At 35.8% G+C, this 17,983-nt stretch overlaps 1 protein-coding gene across 1 annotated transcript; it reads left to right on the top strand.

The window, feature by feature from the left end:
* Positions 1–1,912: 1,912 nt before the first annotated feature.
* Positions 1,913–17,862, top strand: USP44 (ubiquitin specific peptidase 44; the record flags this gene model as incomplete). The annotated part of the gene is made up of 5 exons (XM_082665481.1): positions 1,913–3,334; positions 6,528–6,723; positions 9,165–9,273; positions 13,310–13,515; positions 14,357–17,862. The coding sequence occupies 5 exons, from the start codon at positions 1,913–1,915 to the stop codon at positions 14,554–14,556; spliced, it is 2,133 nt and encodes a 710-aa protein (XP_082521607.1). The 3' UTR covers positions 14,557–17,862.
* Between the last annotated feature and the right edge of the window lie 121 nt (positions 17,863–17,983).

The raw sequence follows: 17,983 nt of genomic DNA, 5'->3' as shown, positions 1-17,983 counted from the left end.
CTATATTTGACCAGATTTTGGGCCTCAGGAAATTTTGAGGGAAGAGAAGTGAAGTGTGTGCAGTTGTGAGGGCTGGGGCTGGCAGTCTTAAATCTTTATTCAGCAAACCCTGTATTTAAGAGTTAAGAAATTGGTGGTGGGCAGGAGTATCTCTGATTGCTAGGAGATTTTACAAAAAAGAGGTGGGAAAACCCAAAAATCAACCTTACCTTTGCAGTTTTCTTAGGGCCTTGGGCAGCATCTGCAAGTAACATTGAAATTCATACTGTCTTGCTGTCCTAAAAAATGGAAAGCATTGATCATGCTACACACAATGTTGTGAGTGCTCTGTATCTAGGTCCTCAGCTGCAACATAAAATTTGTGTTCAATTTATGTTAAATCAATGAAGAAAATGTTTTGTGATTCCCTACTTTTTAACTAGATTTCGTTTCACTCTTTTTAGGTTCAGGTAGCAGATGTGTTTCTTTAACTGATAAAGGAACAAGTTTCTGGGTCAGAATCACATTTGTTTTATTATGTTAAGTTTCTTTGGTGTGTGGGGTTTTTTGTTTTTGTTTTTGTTTTTTTACGGTATGCGGGCCTCTCACTGTTGTGGCCTCTCCCGTTGCGGAGCACAGGCTCCGGACGCGCAGGCTCAGTGGCCATGGCTCATGGGCCCAGCCGCTCCGCGGCATGTGGGATCCTCCTGGACCGGGGCACGAACCCGTGTCCCCCGCATCGGCAGGCGGACTCTCAACCACTGCGCCACCAGGGAAGCCCTGTAGGTTTGTTTTTTGAAATAAGCTTCTAATTTCAGATAATGCTTAGCCTGCCAGAATGTAGAAGTTCATTATATTGCCACTCACTTCATATTTTTCCTCTTTTTTCTTAATTTGCTTATACATCCTTGCACATTCCTGAGAGTCTATTCAAATACAAAGACAGAATGGGAGAATGCTTTTCTCTTTCCTTAAGGCAAACTGTCAAGTCTATCAAATCAGAGTCTATCGTTACAGAGCCATGAATTAAAGGTCATTATTGATTTACTAGTGGAAAGCCAAATTTTAAATGGTAGTTAGACTATTTAGTATTTTTATTTAGTATCATTTAAATAAATAGAATGTAATATTGATTTGTTCACTATAGCTATGTGTAGATATTTATTGTTTACTGAGCATTTATATATCTCACAAAATATCTGAGCATACTATGTGCCAGATATTTTGTTATCTCAGTCCTTTAACAATTCTGTGAAGGTGGTATGATTTTCCCTGTTTTACAGATGAAGTTTAGAGAAGTTAGAATATTTGATCAAATCAGACATATAAACAGTATGTGGCAGAGGTAGCTTCAAACCTAAGTGCTTCTACTTCAAAACCCATGCTTTTAACTATGATTATATTTTAGTAACACCACTTAGGGCTCTCAGAATATAGACACTAATGAGATGTATTTGGGTCTTGCCAGTCCCAATTTTTAAGAAAATGAATATTTTTGTAAACTGCCTTCAGACTATTGGATAAAAGGGGATGTGAAAAGGGATTGCTACCCATTCTTTACCAGTAGATGGTGGCATAAAATTAAAAACAAAGTTTTTAAAAGGAACCATCAGAGAAAGTTAGGTGATGTGTGTGTGCTTTCAGAGCAAGGTGGATGAAAGATTAGTGAAGTCTAGAGTAAATGAAAAGTGAGAACTGCATATGGTATTATGACAGGCAGCCCAAGTACTGGGAGCAGAGAGAGCAATTTTATTAAATTATTCCTGGAAAAATAAAATAATTCCTGGAAAAAATACCTTGTGAAAAAGAAAAATATTGGCTTTTTGTTTTTCTTTTATTAAAAATTGACATTGTTCTGCTTAGTTTTCAGATGCTTCAAATGTTATGAACAGAGACTTGTTTGGATTATGTGTTTCTCAGCTAGACTAAATAAATGCTAACAATGGATAAGTGCAAACACATTGGGCAGTTGCGGCTTGCTCAAGACCATTCCATCCTCAACCCTCAGAAATGGCATTGTGTGGACTGCAATACAACTGAGTCTATTTGGGCTTGCCTTAGCTGTTCCCATGTGGCCTGTGGAAGATATATTGAAGAACATGCACTCAGGCACTTTCAAGAAAGCAGTCATCCTGTTGCATTGGAGGTGAACGAGATGTATGTTTTTTGTTACCTTTGTGATGATTATGTTCTTAATGATAATGCAATTGGAGACCTGAAGTTACTACGAAGTACATTAAGTGCAATCAAAAGTCAGAATTATCACTGCACCACTCGTAGTGGAAGGGTTTTACGGTCTGTGGGTACAAGTGATGATTCTTATTTCTTACATGATGGCACCCAATCTCTGCTTCAAAATGAAGATCAAATGTATACTGCTCTTTGGCACAGGAGAAGGATACTAATGGGTAAAATCTTTCGAACTTGGTTTGAACAGTCACCCACTGGAAGAAGAAGGCAAGAACAATTTCAGGAAAAAATAGCAAAAAGAGAAGTGAAGAAAAGACGGCAAGAATTAGAGTATCAAGTTAAAGCAGAATTGGAAAGTATGCCTCCAAGAAAGAGTTTACGTTTGCAAGGTCTAGCTGAGTCCACCACAGTAGAAATAGTTCCTGTTCAAGTACCACTGCAAGCCTCAGCATCACCAGCAAAAGATAAAGTAGTATCTACCTCAGAAGATGTAAGACTAAAAGAAGCCAGTGACTCCTCTGTTAAACGAAGACCAATAGTAACTCCTGGTGTAACAGGATTGAGAAATTTGGGAAATACTTGCTATATGAATTCTGTTCTTCAAGTGTTAAGTCATTTACTTATTTTTCGACAATGTTTTTTAAAACTTGATCTGAACCAATGGCTAGCTGTGACAGCTAGTGATAAAACAAGATCATCTTATAAGCATCCTCCAATCACAGATACAGTATATCAAATGAATGAATGCCAAGAAAAAGAAACATGCTCTGTTCGCTCCAGACATCCAAGTTTATCATCAGGACTAAGCGGTGGAGCATCAAAGAGTAGAAAGATGGAACTTATTCAGCCAAGGGAGCCAAGTTCACAATACATTTCTCTCTGTCATGAATTGCATACTTTGTTCCAAGTCATGTGGTCTGGAAAGTGGGCCTTGGTCTCACCATTTGCTATGCTACACTCAGTATGGAGACTAATTCCTGCTTTTCGTGGTTATGCCCAACAAGATGCTCAGGAATTTCTTTGTGAGCTTTTGGATAAAATACAGCATGAACTAGAGACAACTGGTACCAGGTTACCAGCTCTTATCCCCACTTCTCAAAGGAAACTTATCAAGCAGGTTCTGAATGTTGTAAATAACATCTTTCATGGACAACTTCTTAGTCAGGTATGGATTTTTAAAAATCTTATTTTCATCTTGGGGAATTCATAAAGTGAAGCCTAAAAATGCATATTCTCTGTATATCGAGTATGTTAGCACTAGTACTGTTGTCAGGTCAAAATTGGTCACTTTTACAATGTATGAAGAAGTCAGCTCACTCTTATAGTTGCTTCCTTCATGAATCATTGGAATTAGTTTTACATCCATGGTATATTAAAGCTTTTTGATGGGGAGAGGGAATCAGGAAACAGAGCTTCTTAGGTTAATGATATTGCATTCGTTCTCTGAGGGATTGAGAAGAGTTTAATCCCACAAGGAACAGATTTGAAGATACTTTTTTTGCGATACGCAGGCCTCTCACTGTTGTGGCCTCTCCCGTTGCGGAGCACAGGCTCCCGACGCGCAGGCTCAGCGGCCATGGCTCACGGGCCCAGCCGCTCCGCGGCATGTGGGATCTTCCCAGACCGGGGCACGAACCCGTGTCCCCTGCATCGGCAGGCGGACTCTCAACCACTGCGCCACCAGGGAAGCCCTGAAGATACTTTTGTACTGGGAATGGATTTGGTGTACACTTGAGAAATTTCAGGGACCAAGGAGTAGCCCTGGAGGATTTCCTATAGAACCAAAGGGGGCAAGGTTTGAAAACTTTTAACAAGTAGGTAGCAAAATTTTAAGGTAAATAAATGTGATTTCATCTAGAAAGATCCTAAATGGTTTTCCTTTATTTTAATTACACCCGCAAAAATTTCCCTGTGAAAGTCAGAAAACCAGAATCTTCCATCTAATTAATGATTCTCTAGAATGAGTGGACTTGTTGGTAGACTATTACTAGACATCGGCTCTCTACTTTTCCAGAGCATAGAGCTTTAAAAAAAGTTTATTCAAAATTGAGTTATTTGTAGTGAAGTGGATGGACCTGGAGTCTGTCATACAGAGTGAAGTAAGTCAATATGCATATGGCTGATACGCTTCGTTGTGCAACAGAAACTAACACAGTATTGTGAAGTAATTATACTCCAATAAAGATCTATTAAAAAGTTTATTTGCAAGAGGGATGAGATATGGGGATATATGTATATGTATAGCTGATTCACTTTGTTATAAAGCAGAAACTACCACACCATTGTATAGCAATTATATTCCAATAAAGATGTTTAAAAAAAAAGTTTATTTTTTAACTGAGGCAATTAGGCCCCTATACACATGCTTCTGTTCCTCAGTTCAACTTTCATGGTAATAATACCACCTTTTGTTTTTATAGCATACTTTTCTGGAATGTAGTTTAAATATTTCAAATGTATTTCTTAGGGAATATCTATGAAGTTTATTTCCCTTCATATTTCAGAAATGTATAGATTCTACATTGTGTCAATTAGCACATAAGAGTTGTGCTTCTTGTGTTGCATGCAATTTTATTTTTCCACCATCTTTCTCTGTCATTTTAAACTTTTTATGCAAAAGTTAAAATACACAATTATAAAGAAAATAATATATACCATATAGAAAATCTATATGGTATAGTAAATCTATGCAGAAGAAAAATCATCCCTTAGTACTATAACTCCACATAACCCACACATAAAACTATTAATATTTTGGTATATTTCCATCTAGGTTTTTTTTTTCTTCTGAATATTTACACATATTTTTCCCGCTAATTGTATGGTCATGTTGAATTTACCTGCTTTTTTTCACTTTTTCATTTAATAATGTAAGGATTTTTCATAGTCATCAAAATATTTGATCATTCTTTTCACAACATTTCAGTGTCTATCATATGTATATACCATAATTTATTTAATCATTTCCATATTGTTGACTTGTAAACTGTTTCCAGACATGATTATAATGTCACAATCAATTAATACGGTTTTTCTAATGATTTCCTTAGGACAGAGTCCTAGAAGTAGAATTACTTTGTCAAAGATTAGGACTTTTGATACTTGGCTGCAAATTTCTTTCCAGAAAGTTGCCATTTTATATTTTGAATAGTGCGAGAGTGGTTATGTGCTTGTTTTTTCCTTTATGGATGAATTTTTAAATTAATAAAAATTGTTGTGCTAGCATTTTGCTGTCTTCGTTTCAATGTGTAATAAACACTTAGGAAACTGGTCATCTCAGGAGATTCAGAGGTTGGAATGCCCCACCCCGCCCCACCCCCACACCAAATTCAAGAAACTGTTCTCAAAAGGTCAGACCATGGTCCTAGTGAGTCCCCAAACTAAACACCAGGAGTATTATTTTCTTTGTGTCATTGTGTTAAATCTAAAATCTACATTAAAATTGGCCTCTTTATTTTTGTTTGTTCCAGGAATATAGCTTTTATGAAAGAGTTTAGTGATATTTCGTATCATGTGTGGATTTTTAGATCTACAGAGTCTGTCTTCAGTTATGGGCAGTGTTTGTTGGCATTAAATCCTGCTGAATGCTTTACTGAAATTATTATTCTTTCCTTTTCCAGTTACTCTGTTTCCTACATAAGTTGTTAGAAAGGCCTCATATTCTATATGGTTCCTATATTTTGATGAGGATTTTAATGTAGTGATGTTTGCTTTAAGTGGGAGTATTTATATTATATGTATAATATTTATATGTATATTTATGTTATATGTACTATCCTTTGAAATTATCAGTTGGTAGGGCTTCAAAATATATACTAAATATACCATATATAAAAATATACTATATTTTAAAATCTGTATATAAAAATATACTAGTAGTATTTTACTTGTATCATGGTTAAGAGGTTATAGGGATTTGGGGAGAGAAAATCAATCAGTGAAAGATGAGGAAGGAAAAGGGGCAAAGAACCTCAAGTCTAATAATCTAAACACATTAAATTAAATTTATATAAATATATATCATATATATTATATATGTATAGACGCACATACACACACACACATATATACACACAATGGGTATATAACTGAGTCCATGGTTTGGTTTTCTACTAAATTCAGACTTGACTAATGCCGTTGGAGCTTTTCGAATGCCTAGTAGTTAAAGCCCATCAATGCATGATGGGTTTACGGAAGAAAAAAATTATTCCCTGAAAATAATATAAAACAGATTATTCAGAATTCTGATAGTGCATCTTCAGAAGAAGAGCTAATTTACTGGCAGTGGCTTCTAGTGAAAGGAATAAATATTTTGACAGAAGGATTGTAATCTGAGAAACTAATATTTTTATTTGCAGGTTACATGTCTTGCATGTGACAACAAATCAAACACCATAGAACCTTTCTGGGACTTGTCACTGGAATTTCCAGAAAGATACCAATGCAGTGGAAAAGATATTGCTTCCCAGCCATGTCTGGTTACTGAAATGTTGGCCAAATTCACAGAAACCGAAGCTTTAGAAGGAAAAATCTACATATGTGACCAGTGCAATTGTAAGTAGAAGCTGTATATTCTCTTTGCTTTTCTAAGGTTAGCAAAGAGAAACACAAATGAAGGAAGCTGGAATAAATTCCTTTAGTAGCAGGTATAGAAATAAACTGTTAGTTTATCAAAAGAAACTTGGCTGGATAGTTCTACTTTTTAATTGGCATTTGTGAACTATGTGTTTGTTTTCCCTTATTGATGACATAAATGTTTTGATCCTATAGTAAATTATAGAAAGAATTCGTAAAATAAGATTTAAATTTAATATGTGAGGGCAGAATAAAGTAGCAAATGGGAATAGTAAAAGGTAACCATGTTATTTAGTACTGAGTGAAATGTTTGCTTTATGAGTCTTTTTGCTACATATCAAAACATTGATATATAGATAATATGTGTGTGTGTGTGTGTGTGTGTGTGTGTGTGTGTGTGCGCGTACTTATATAATAGGAAATAAGACATATAGTTGGACTGCTGCTATGGACTTTGGCTTCATAAAAACAAAAATTTATTCAAAAACCATCTACTGACTGTCTCTTCTATATTAGTAATTGTTCTAGTTGCTGTGGATAGACGTAAGACACTTTCAAGATGTTCACATACCTAATGGAGGAAACAGACAATTAAGATCTACTATGATAAGCTCTCTGATAGAGGCGAGCATAGGAACCCAGCACTGGGGGATGAAATAGCCATTTCAATTAAAGAAGCATCATCCTCCAGGCAACGGTATACAAAACCACATCGGATCTTCTGTGTCTTTATCCAGTTTCTTTATCTCTGTCGATGTGTACATGGCATTTTAGTGTTTATACTTTATATTTGCAGATATTCTCCTTAAGCTCCATGTCTGAAAAAATGATTCTAGGGCTTTAGATACTAAACTTATAAGGTAAATATAAAAGAAACATGGCTGTTCCAGCATTGAAAAAATGGCACATCAGTTGATCGTATTCTAGAACAACTTATACTAACATTGTTTTCTGTGTGCTGCCTAATATAAAATCTGTTAATTTATAGGAGCCTAAGATTTATAAGGTTAAAAGAAAATAAACCTTTATCAGATTTGTTAGTGAAGTATTTTTTTTCTTGGACATAAATGTGAATGGTCCTAGATGCTTCCATCACCAAATCTGGGAGTAGAAAGATATGAATAAATGCAGAATATGGCTTTATAACATGTTTGTGTGTGTCTCCTCGGTCCACCAAATAAGGGCCTAAAAGAGCTGCCTTAATTTAATACATAATGTCAAATGTTTAAAATTATAATTCAAGGAGTTAACATCGTTTGTGTAGCTACACTTGGACCATATATTTCTGGATGACAATCCAAAGGTAGGTCTTTGACATTCAGCAGCAGCCTGATACCTGGATCTCAGGGGCATAGACCTGGAGGAAAGGCTTCTGGTAGCAAGAGGAGATGGGTTAGAGGACAGCCTCATGGTGGACTGATTCTACTTCCTACATGAGAAGCAGCTGCTGCTATGGCTGGAGTCGCAGTCATTGTACAAGTTGAAGAATAGCTCCTGGACATCAAGAGCAAATTTTGGTAGCCAATGGCCCAGCCAGGACAAGGTCCATAGGTGGACCTCTAGAGAAGCAGGGGGGTAAACAAAAAGAATCCTCAGTTCCACTTGTTTAAGATTTGGTACTAAAATAGCAAGATACTGAGGGAGACCTCAGATGCTGAGCTAGTAAAGGCTTGCTTTCTTGGGCAGTGCTGGGGTGGATCCCCAGGAAGCAGGGATGGGTGTTCTTGGAAGGAAGGTCCCATGCCCCGGGGATCCTGATTAGCCTCAAGAAATGAACTGACCATGAAACTTTTTAATTAGACTCAGAGTATATTAAAGTATGTTTAGGGAGAGTTTTAACTTTTCCTGTTAGTTGGCATGGCCAAATCCATTTAAAAATATTATAGCACAGTATCATTCTGTTGCCTTATTTTCAGGATTATATTAAATCATGTACAGTATATATGGGGGATTGGTTCCAGGAGCGCCCACTTTTATACCAAAATCTACCGATGCTCAAATTCCATAGTAGGTCATCTGTATCTGCAGATTCCGTATCAGCGGATTCAACCAACTGCAGATGTAAATTTCGATCCATGGTTGAATCTGCATGCGAAACCTGCAGAGGGCCGACTGTACATGTATTGAAAAAAATAATAATCTGCATGTAAGTGGACCCGTGTAATCCAAGCCTTTATTGTTCAAGAGTCAATGTGCTTATTTGTTTACATGTCTGTATACCTTGACTAGCTCATAAGTTTTGTGTGTTTACATGATTCTAAGTGTCTTGAGGGCAAGGCCATGCCTTTATCTCTAACACAGTAAAATGCCTTTAATGCAGTAGATGTTTAATTGATAATGCATGTCTGAATTATTTTGAGTTTACTCAGCTTTTCCTTGTATCCTTAAATTTGCATCTCATTCTGTCTTTAATATCACAGCAAAGCGTAGAAGGTTTTCCTCAAAACCAGTTGTACTCACAGAAGCCCAGAAACAGCTTATGATTTGCCACCTACCTCAGGTTCTCAGACTACATCTCAAACGATTCAGGTTAGTAGTAGAATAAATTTTAATACTTGGCTAGATGACTTATCTACTTGTTTTTTTTTTTTTTAAGGGAAAAAAATTCTGTCATTGTCTCTAGCCCTAATCATAGAGACACCATGTTCAGTAACTGTCCTTGATTATCTTCCCTTGCAGAATGTATTGCTGACCCCTCGCATTTCGGTCTGCTAGTATCATTCTCCTTGTAAGTCTCTGCTTAATATTCAGCATATTTTAGGTATAAAATTTTTAAGATTTAAAAAAAAATTTTAAGATTTAAATCTATAACTTGAGAGTATTTGATTTGAGAGTATACAGCATATTTTAGGTATAAAATTTTTAAAATTTAAATCTATAACTTGAGAGTATTTGACCCAATTGCTTCATGCTTGGAAAATATTTGAACAATGGTATAGCAGTTCAGTTCCAAGCAGTTAAAAACAAAAACAAAAAGCTTCAGTTTTCAGAAATATATTTAGATAAATTAGTTGGCAAATCTGTTGGTTAATCAAAGCATATGGATTCATACCTTGTAATAACCATGTTAACTTGAGAGTTTATTTTTCTCTTAAGAAATGAGAAGTTACTTTATGTGCTATGATTTGGAAACTATTGAGATCATGTTTCTTGTACATATTAGTTGTTGCCAGTTTCTTTCTTTTTTAAATTAAAGGAATACATGTTAAAAAAAAATTCAAACATTACAGAAGGTAATGTAAAAGCCCAAACTAAAAGTACCTCTTTCTCTCAGTCCCACTTCCCAGAGATAATCACTGTTAATGGAAATAATTGACTAAAGTTATTTATTTAAGCTGTTAAAAGTACAGTCAGCAGATACCATGTGAGTGCTTTTTAATGCCAGATGTTGTTTCATATTCTTTGGGGAATATAAGGTTGGATTCTTTTCTCAACAAGATTATACAGGCATGCACAGAAATAATGGTGAAGTAGAAATACCAAGTATCACAAACTATATACAAAATGATTTATCAGCGCCTTGGAGGAGGGAGTTAGGCAAAATCTAAACATTCCCAAAGCCTCTCTAATGGCATAGAGGACTTTGTATAATTTAAATCTCAGTTCATATTTCATCTCTTTAGAGGACTTCCCTGACCATCCTATTTAAAAGTAGCACCACCCAACCTTCAGTGTCACGTTACCTACCCTATTTTTGCTTCATGGCAAAAACCGCTATCTGCAATAGTTTATTATTTCTCTCCCCACGAACAGAAACTCAGTAATGACATGGATCTTGTCTTTTTCATTCCTATATTCCAAAGCCTAGAACTGAGTACATAGTAGACGCCCCAAAATATTAAGTGAATGAATGGGGTGTATACAGGAGGAGGACTTTAGCCTGAGAGCAACCTGAACAAAGGTATGAAGGAAGGAAAGGGTATATAACAAAAGTTTAGTGAAAAGTCTGGTGAGACCTGCCATGGTGTGTAAAATCAAGTGGAATGAAAACAGGAAGATTGTTAGGAGGTGAATATTGTTCAGGGCCAGGTAGCATGGAGAGGTGAGAACATATAAGATTCCATAAAGACAGCATTGAAAGGACTTAAATTTATGGTACTTAAATTGGTACTTAATTGGCTACTATAAATTGTTGAAGAACCTCCTGTTCTTCATAATTGACTCTTTAATCTGCCATTTAAAGCTCACCTTAATTTAAACCTATTTGACCCCCTTCCATCTTCTGCCCAAAACATTTTTGACGTTTCATGCCATATTTCTGATTCAGAGACCATTTTTATGCAGCCATTACTACCACATTTATCTCTTTCCTTTCTCTTCATCTATTCAAAAAGTACTATTGTATTTGCCAGTGTATACAATACATAGGGTATGTAAGATAAAAGGGAGAATGGGATTGGGGAGGGACGCCCAAGAGCTTTTAAGAAGCATAAGAAACAACATTTCTAATACCTTAGAAGTTCCGATGTGTGTGCCTCCTAGTCCTATTCCTGCACCCTCTCAGAAGTAAACCATTATGAATTTTGGATATAGTGTTATCTTTTTCTTTATCATTTTACTGTATTTTTATCAGCAGAAAATAATGGGTACCCACCTATTGATAGAAATGAATATTTTTTTCTTTAATTTTTATTTTATATTGGAGTATAGTTGATTTACAATGTTGTGCTAGTTTTAGGTGTACAGCAAAGTGATTCAGTTATACATATACATATATCTATTGTTTTTCAGATTCTTTTCCCACATAGGTTATTACAGAGTATTGAGTAGAGTTCCCTGTGCTATATAGTAGGTCCTTGTTGATTATCTATTTTATATATAGTGGTGTGTATAGGTTAATCCCAACCTCCTAATTTCTCCCTCCCCCGTATCTTTCCCCTTTGGTAACAATAAATTTGTTTTCAAAGTCTGTGAGTCTGCTTCTCTTTTGTAAATAAGTTCATTTGTATCATTTTAGATTCCACATGTAAGTGATGTCATATGATATTTGTCTTTCTCTGACTTCACTTAGTATGATGATCTCTAGGTCCATCCATGTTGCTGCAAATGGCAGAAATGAATATTTTCTAATTAGATAACTTTTTAGCATAATTAAATAATTTAAGGTTTGAATTTTATGGTAAAATAAAAGGGAGATAAAGTGAGAATGACAGGAACTTAGGTTAAGCAAGTCCCATTATTTTCCATGCTTGGTCTTCCATCTTTACTAAGATTAAAGGTACACTGGATACAGGATTTTTTTATACATTTAATAGGGAAAGATTGGGATATGACTTCTAGTCCAGCAGATGACATAATTTGCAAGTCTCACGTGACTTTAGTTCCATACCACATTTTACATCATACTAATAAGCATTTTCACATTTTTTTCCTTCATAAAACCTGTCTATATGCCCCTCTCCCTTCTCTACCTCCTGCTGTCTTAACCTCATGTTTTAATACTTTTTTAAAAAATTTATTTATTTTTGGCTGCATTGGGTCTTTGTTGCTGTGCACAGGCTTTCTCTAGTTGTGGCGAGAGGGGACTACTCTTCGTTGCAGTGCACGGGCTTCTCATTGTGGTGGCTTCTCTTGTTGCGGGGCACGGGCTCTAGGTGCGCGGGCTTCAGTAGTTATGGCACGTGGGCTCAGTAGTTGTGGTTTGCGGGCTCTAGAGCGCAGGCTCAGTAGTTGTGGCACATGGGCTTAGTTGCTCTGCAGCATGTGGGATCTGCCCTGATCAGGGCTCAAACCCGTGTCCCCTGCATTGGCAGGCAGATTCTTAACCCCTGTGCCACCAGGGAAGCCCCAATACTTTAATACTATATTTTCATCTGTCTCTCTTTTGTCTCTGCACCATAACACCCCAAGTTGGATTATAATCTCTTGAAAGAACTAACATATATTACATTATTTTTCTCCTGTAGCACCAATTCATACTATGCATAAGATGAAAACATTGCTTTACATGCATAGACCCCGTACTGGGAAGCATGACCAACAGATTGAGAAACTGACAGTATAGGGACATTATTTGAGTTTTGTCACTAACAGGTGTTATACTAATTTACACACAGGGAAGGGTCACAGTTTCTATTTTTTTAGTATGAAGAGCTCTGAAATGTTCTGAGGAATTAGAGGTGCCTGTTTTGTTTTTTCTCCACCCCTGGCCAAGAAAGGTCCAGGTTATGTCTCCCAGGAACAAACTCTAGGTTCTGGAACATCCTCCTCAAAGTATGGACAAGACAGTAAGAATTAAAAACCCTTTGGTGTGTTGAATTTCTCTCTTCAAAGGGGGAAAATGCCATAGTGCCACATTTTTCTGAAAGTTAATTTTCTTCCTATACTGTCATCTAATTACAGAAGCCAAATAATTTATTTTACAACCTGACTGTACCTGTTTGGTAAATAAGCCTACATTCCTCTATTTATAGCCAACTTTAGCATTGAAAGGATTTTCTGTTTACACTATTTATTATATATGGTTGTACTCTACGCTGAGGCCTTCTATTATTATGAGTTTGGACCTAGTACGTGGTTATTTTCCCTTGATTTTGTTGACAATTTTACCCTGATTTGTTCGTAGGTGGTCAGGACATAATAACCGAGAGAAGATTGGTGTTCATGTTGGCTTTGAAGAAATCTTAAACATGGAGCCCTATTGCTGCAGGGAATCCCTGAAATCCCTCAGACCAGAATGTTTTATCTATGATTTATCTGCTGTAGTAATGCACCACGGGAAAGGATTTGGCTCAGGACACTACACTGCCTACTGTTATAATTCCGAAGGAGGTAGAGACGAGAAAAAGTGTTTTATCTTGGGTTAGACTTTTGGAAGCCAGAGTTCAGGCTTTCAGGGTTTCTAAACTGACCACTAAGTAATCTTAAGCAAAGCCACTTGACCTCTGTTTTCTTTCAAGAATGCTTCTGCAGTATTGTTCATAAAAAACAGGGGGTTTTGTGCAGAAAATGGGATATTTTATGCAGGATTGTGGTAGTTTTGACTTATAAGAGCTGAAGGGATAAAATAGTAAGGATGGTCTCAGTAATTAAAGGTCAGAAATTAAACTAAAGGCACACTCCAAAAGTAGATCCTCTGTTTTAACTGGTTTAATTCAGTTACTTTCGTTAAAGAACAAAGCATCTAACGAACTGGCAGATCACAGATATTTGGAACAAACTTTTGAGTTCAAGTTCTAACATATAAAACTTTTACTTAATGCCTCCATGAACCTTAGAAAAAAGAGGTATGGACAAAAGGCCCCAAATAACCCATGAAGGCAATTAATTTAACACTACCATGAGTTGTACACTATTTGCTTTACAGTATAATTACCAGCAAAGCATGAACTGGTAAGATTATACCAGGAATTAAAGCTAGTGTCAAGTGAACCAATCGGTCAGATTCTGTAACTTCAAATTACTTCTAGAATAAAGGTAGATAATTCCAGAGTAACATACTGCCCAAGCTGTATTTCTAATTAAAAGAAATAAATTGGCTAGACTATTATTTTCCCTTTGAAAAAAGCTTAGCTCTCACTGAAACTGTCTTTAAATCCATGTTTTCATTTATACTAGAAACTTCTAAAGTTCCTTTGTAAACATTAAGATGTATTTCTGTGCTTCACTCTAGGGTTCTGGGTACACTGCAATGATTCCAAGCTAAGCATGTGCACTATGGATGAAGTATGCAAGGCCCAAGCTTATATCTTGTTTTATACCCAGCGAGTTACTGAGAATGGACATTCTAAACTCTTGCCTCCAGAACTCCTGTCTGGTAGCCAGCATCCCAGTGAAGAAGCTGATGCCTCTTCTAATGAAATCCTTAGCTGATCCAAAGACAGTGGGGCTTTCTTCTTGTGATTTGTATATATACTTTTTAAAGGGCTGACTTAATTTTGAGCTTCATTGTTTTTATTTTTACTTACTAATCAGTGCACACTATGTTTACATATTTTGTATCTAACTACAACAAATCTCTTTTTTACAGAGGAAGTTAGCGTAAGTATATGTGTATCAATGTCAGCAGGTAACTAAACGTTTTTCAAGTACTTGGGAGTTTTAAACTTTTAGTGTTTACCTCAGACTGGTGTTACCTCTTTTATATTTCGATGTCTTAATTGGCTCAGATCATGAATTTGTGCAATCTTCTACTGAAGAAGTTCAGGTGGCATCATTTTATACATTTCTTATTTATCTTTTATAGCTATTTTCTATACAAATTCTTATCAGACAGAATATTAGACTTTTTTCACTAATAGTCTTACCAAAAAAAAAAAAAAGGCATTTCTTTCAGATTTGTATACTGAAGTCACCTTTGCCCTCTAAAGGGAGTTAAACTACTACAAAGTGAAATATCAAGGTACCACTTAAATACTCACTGATCACACTCATTAATATTCCTGAGGCTTTGTGTGTTACAGGGCTCAGAACAGACATTATTTTGGTTATTGGAACTTCCTTTTTTCAAAAATTTATTAAGTTTTAATAATTGTTCTTTATTTGGCATAGTCAAACTGTATACAAATGAAGATGACAGCTTTATAAATAGCATGTTTAAATGACTTCAGTACTATGGACATGAAAACAATGCTGGCCAAGATTTATAATGATTGTCTGGCAGTAAATAGGTTTGTCCAGATTCTAATAAAGCAGTCATAAAAAAACTGAATGTAGCAAACAGTATATTATGATATAATACAAGTACAGTTCAACTTGGATATGAGTTCATTTTATATATTTAACATTAGATCTCTTAAAGCTTTGTACTATATTGTATCTTGAAATTTTTAGTTTAAAGGGATAAAAATAAGTCGAGGAGAAAAAATTGCATAGGACACACAAGATATTGGCATCTGGGCAAAATATTCAGTATCTCATTTTTCTAAATAACTAAAGCCTGGATTAAGTTACTCTTGCTAGGATTATGTGAATACTAAGAGCCTCTTAGATATTCAAACACTGGGCCCTTTTTTAAAATTAAAAAAAATTACACTTGCATTTTATTAAAAATATAGTATGTAATACTCTTTGCTCTTCCCTAACAACCTTATTAGATCTCTTTAAAGTCCTACAGCTGCTAATTTAATTTTATTCAGAAAGATGAGAATCCATTAACCTCTATAGAAGAGCTATGTAATATCTTAGCTAAGTGTTAACCACTGGAAGATGCTTTATCTTTTTTCTCAAGTGGGTTTTGCTTGCAGGTTGAAATCATTTCAGGCAGCTGATCGTGAAGTGCAATGAGAATTTATCACTGAACAAATCATTCATGCCAAAACTACAGCTCGAGTATTAAATGGCTAAGGTTTAAAATCATTCATCTATTAAATACCTATGCAAGTTGTTACCTCAACTGTTAACATTATTATACCTCATTAAAGATTTACTGTGGTCAAGATACCTGAGTCTAGCGTTTCTTAATGTCAAGGATTACTTTATACTTAAACTGCTACACCTTTTAGTACCTAATTTTAGTGGAACAGTTAAAAACAACTCTGGAAGCTATGTTGTTTACAATGGTATAGTTGCTTGTTTCAGTACTTACTTCAATGTAAATACATACGAGAAAGTAGTAAGTGACTTAGCCCTTTACTTTTTAAATCCTTAAAACTAAAACCTATGGGGAGGCTCTGTGTTTCTGAAGTCGAGGAAGGGGGGGGTACATGGGAACTCTGTACTTTATGCTCAGTTTTGCTACAAACCTAAAACTGATCTAAAAAAATGAAGGCTATTAAAATAACAAAACTAAAACCTAGTCAATGAACAGAAACTTAGATTTCTTACAGTACATCTCCTTGTGGACTTACACATTCTAAGTTGATCTAACAAAAAACAACGTGTTTTGGTTGTAAAATAATTTACTAAAGGCACTATTGTTAAACATCAAGCTAATAATTTGTTACCAATAAGGTACATCATTGTAAACATGACAAAATGATTTCAAGAGATACATGGCTAGTAGGTGAACAATACAATTTTTAAGTAACAGCTTTCCTATTTACAAGATCATATCCCTTGCCATTCCGGGGCATGCAGTGATGCCACTGCTCCCAACTTGGGAAGGGAGCTTCAAGCTTATAATTGGTTTGAGATCACTACTGCTGAAGAGGTTTTACAAAGCTACAAATTCTTGACTCAATTCGAAAGTTCTTGGGTTTAGAAATCAAGATACTTTATACCTCCCACCAAAGCACATCAGAAAGGTATGGACTCAAAGCCCCAAAAGAGCTAGCTGGAGGGCGCAAGCCCTGTAACATGTCCAGGCGTGAACTGGTGAGCTCTGCTACTTGCACATCATCAGAGGAAATGGAGAGATTATTCAAAGGTAGCTACTGAACATTAGCACCATAATAAACATGGCTCATATAGCTAAAAACTATACTGTTTATCCCACAAGATAACATTTATAGCTCTAATCTGAAAGAGCAACTTTTTAATGTATAATAAATGATTTAGTACAGAAGTCAGGTTTCTTAGGAGAAAAATGTTAAACAAAATACAAACTGAACAGCATCCCAGAGGCAATCTTATTGTGCTAAAGCATATACAAATTAAGGCTTTACCCTGGTACATAACAATTTTGGAATTACGTGGGAACATTCCCAACGAATCATTTACACGAAATTCAAGCAATCTGCTCAAGAACTGTGGGGCTCAGTTCAAACAAGTATTAGGCATCTCACATTTAACTTCTGCACTTAGCTGCTATGAGCATCACTGTAACCTCACTTCCTGAAATACCGCCCATGTTGTTATGAATTCAAGCCAGTACAGGGGCAGGGTGTTAAGAGAATTTGGTTCACTAATGAAAAAGCCTAAAAATTAACTAGAACAAGATCCAAACATGGGAAGTACTCCTGTTTTTATTTGTGTGGTTTTAAGCGCCCTTTTCACTTACTAAGCTGAATACATTTCTCAATAAATAACTACCACTGGACAAAGGATCTAAAGGTTGAGATTTTAGTAAATCAAGGTTTTAAGTTGGTACAATGTTCCTACTAATATGTTTTAATTAGATCTTTCCAATGTCAGGAGAAAAATGAGAGACGAGGACTAATATGGTCCTAAAAAGAAAATAAAGGTAAAATATGCCTAAAGCTGTATATTAATTTATGAAGATTCTCCTCCCACTTTATGCATGTATAGATCTTGTTTTAGCCACTACGTCAGAAGAAAAGTTTCAGTGTGGAGGTCTACAATCCAGATAAAAGGCTCTACATTTTCCTACATTAAGCTAAACTATTTCCTGTACAGAATT

The sequence above is a fragment of the Grampus griseus genome (genome assembly GCF_964374135.1).
Source record: "Grampus griseus genome assembly, chromosome: 11".
Lineage (NCBI taxonomy): Eukaryota > Metazoa > Chordata > Mammalia > Artiodactyla > Delphinidae > Grampus > Grampus griseus.
This window is presented reverse-complemented; position numbering and strand designations above follow the sequence as displayed.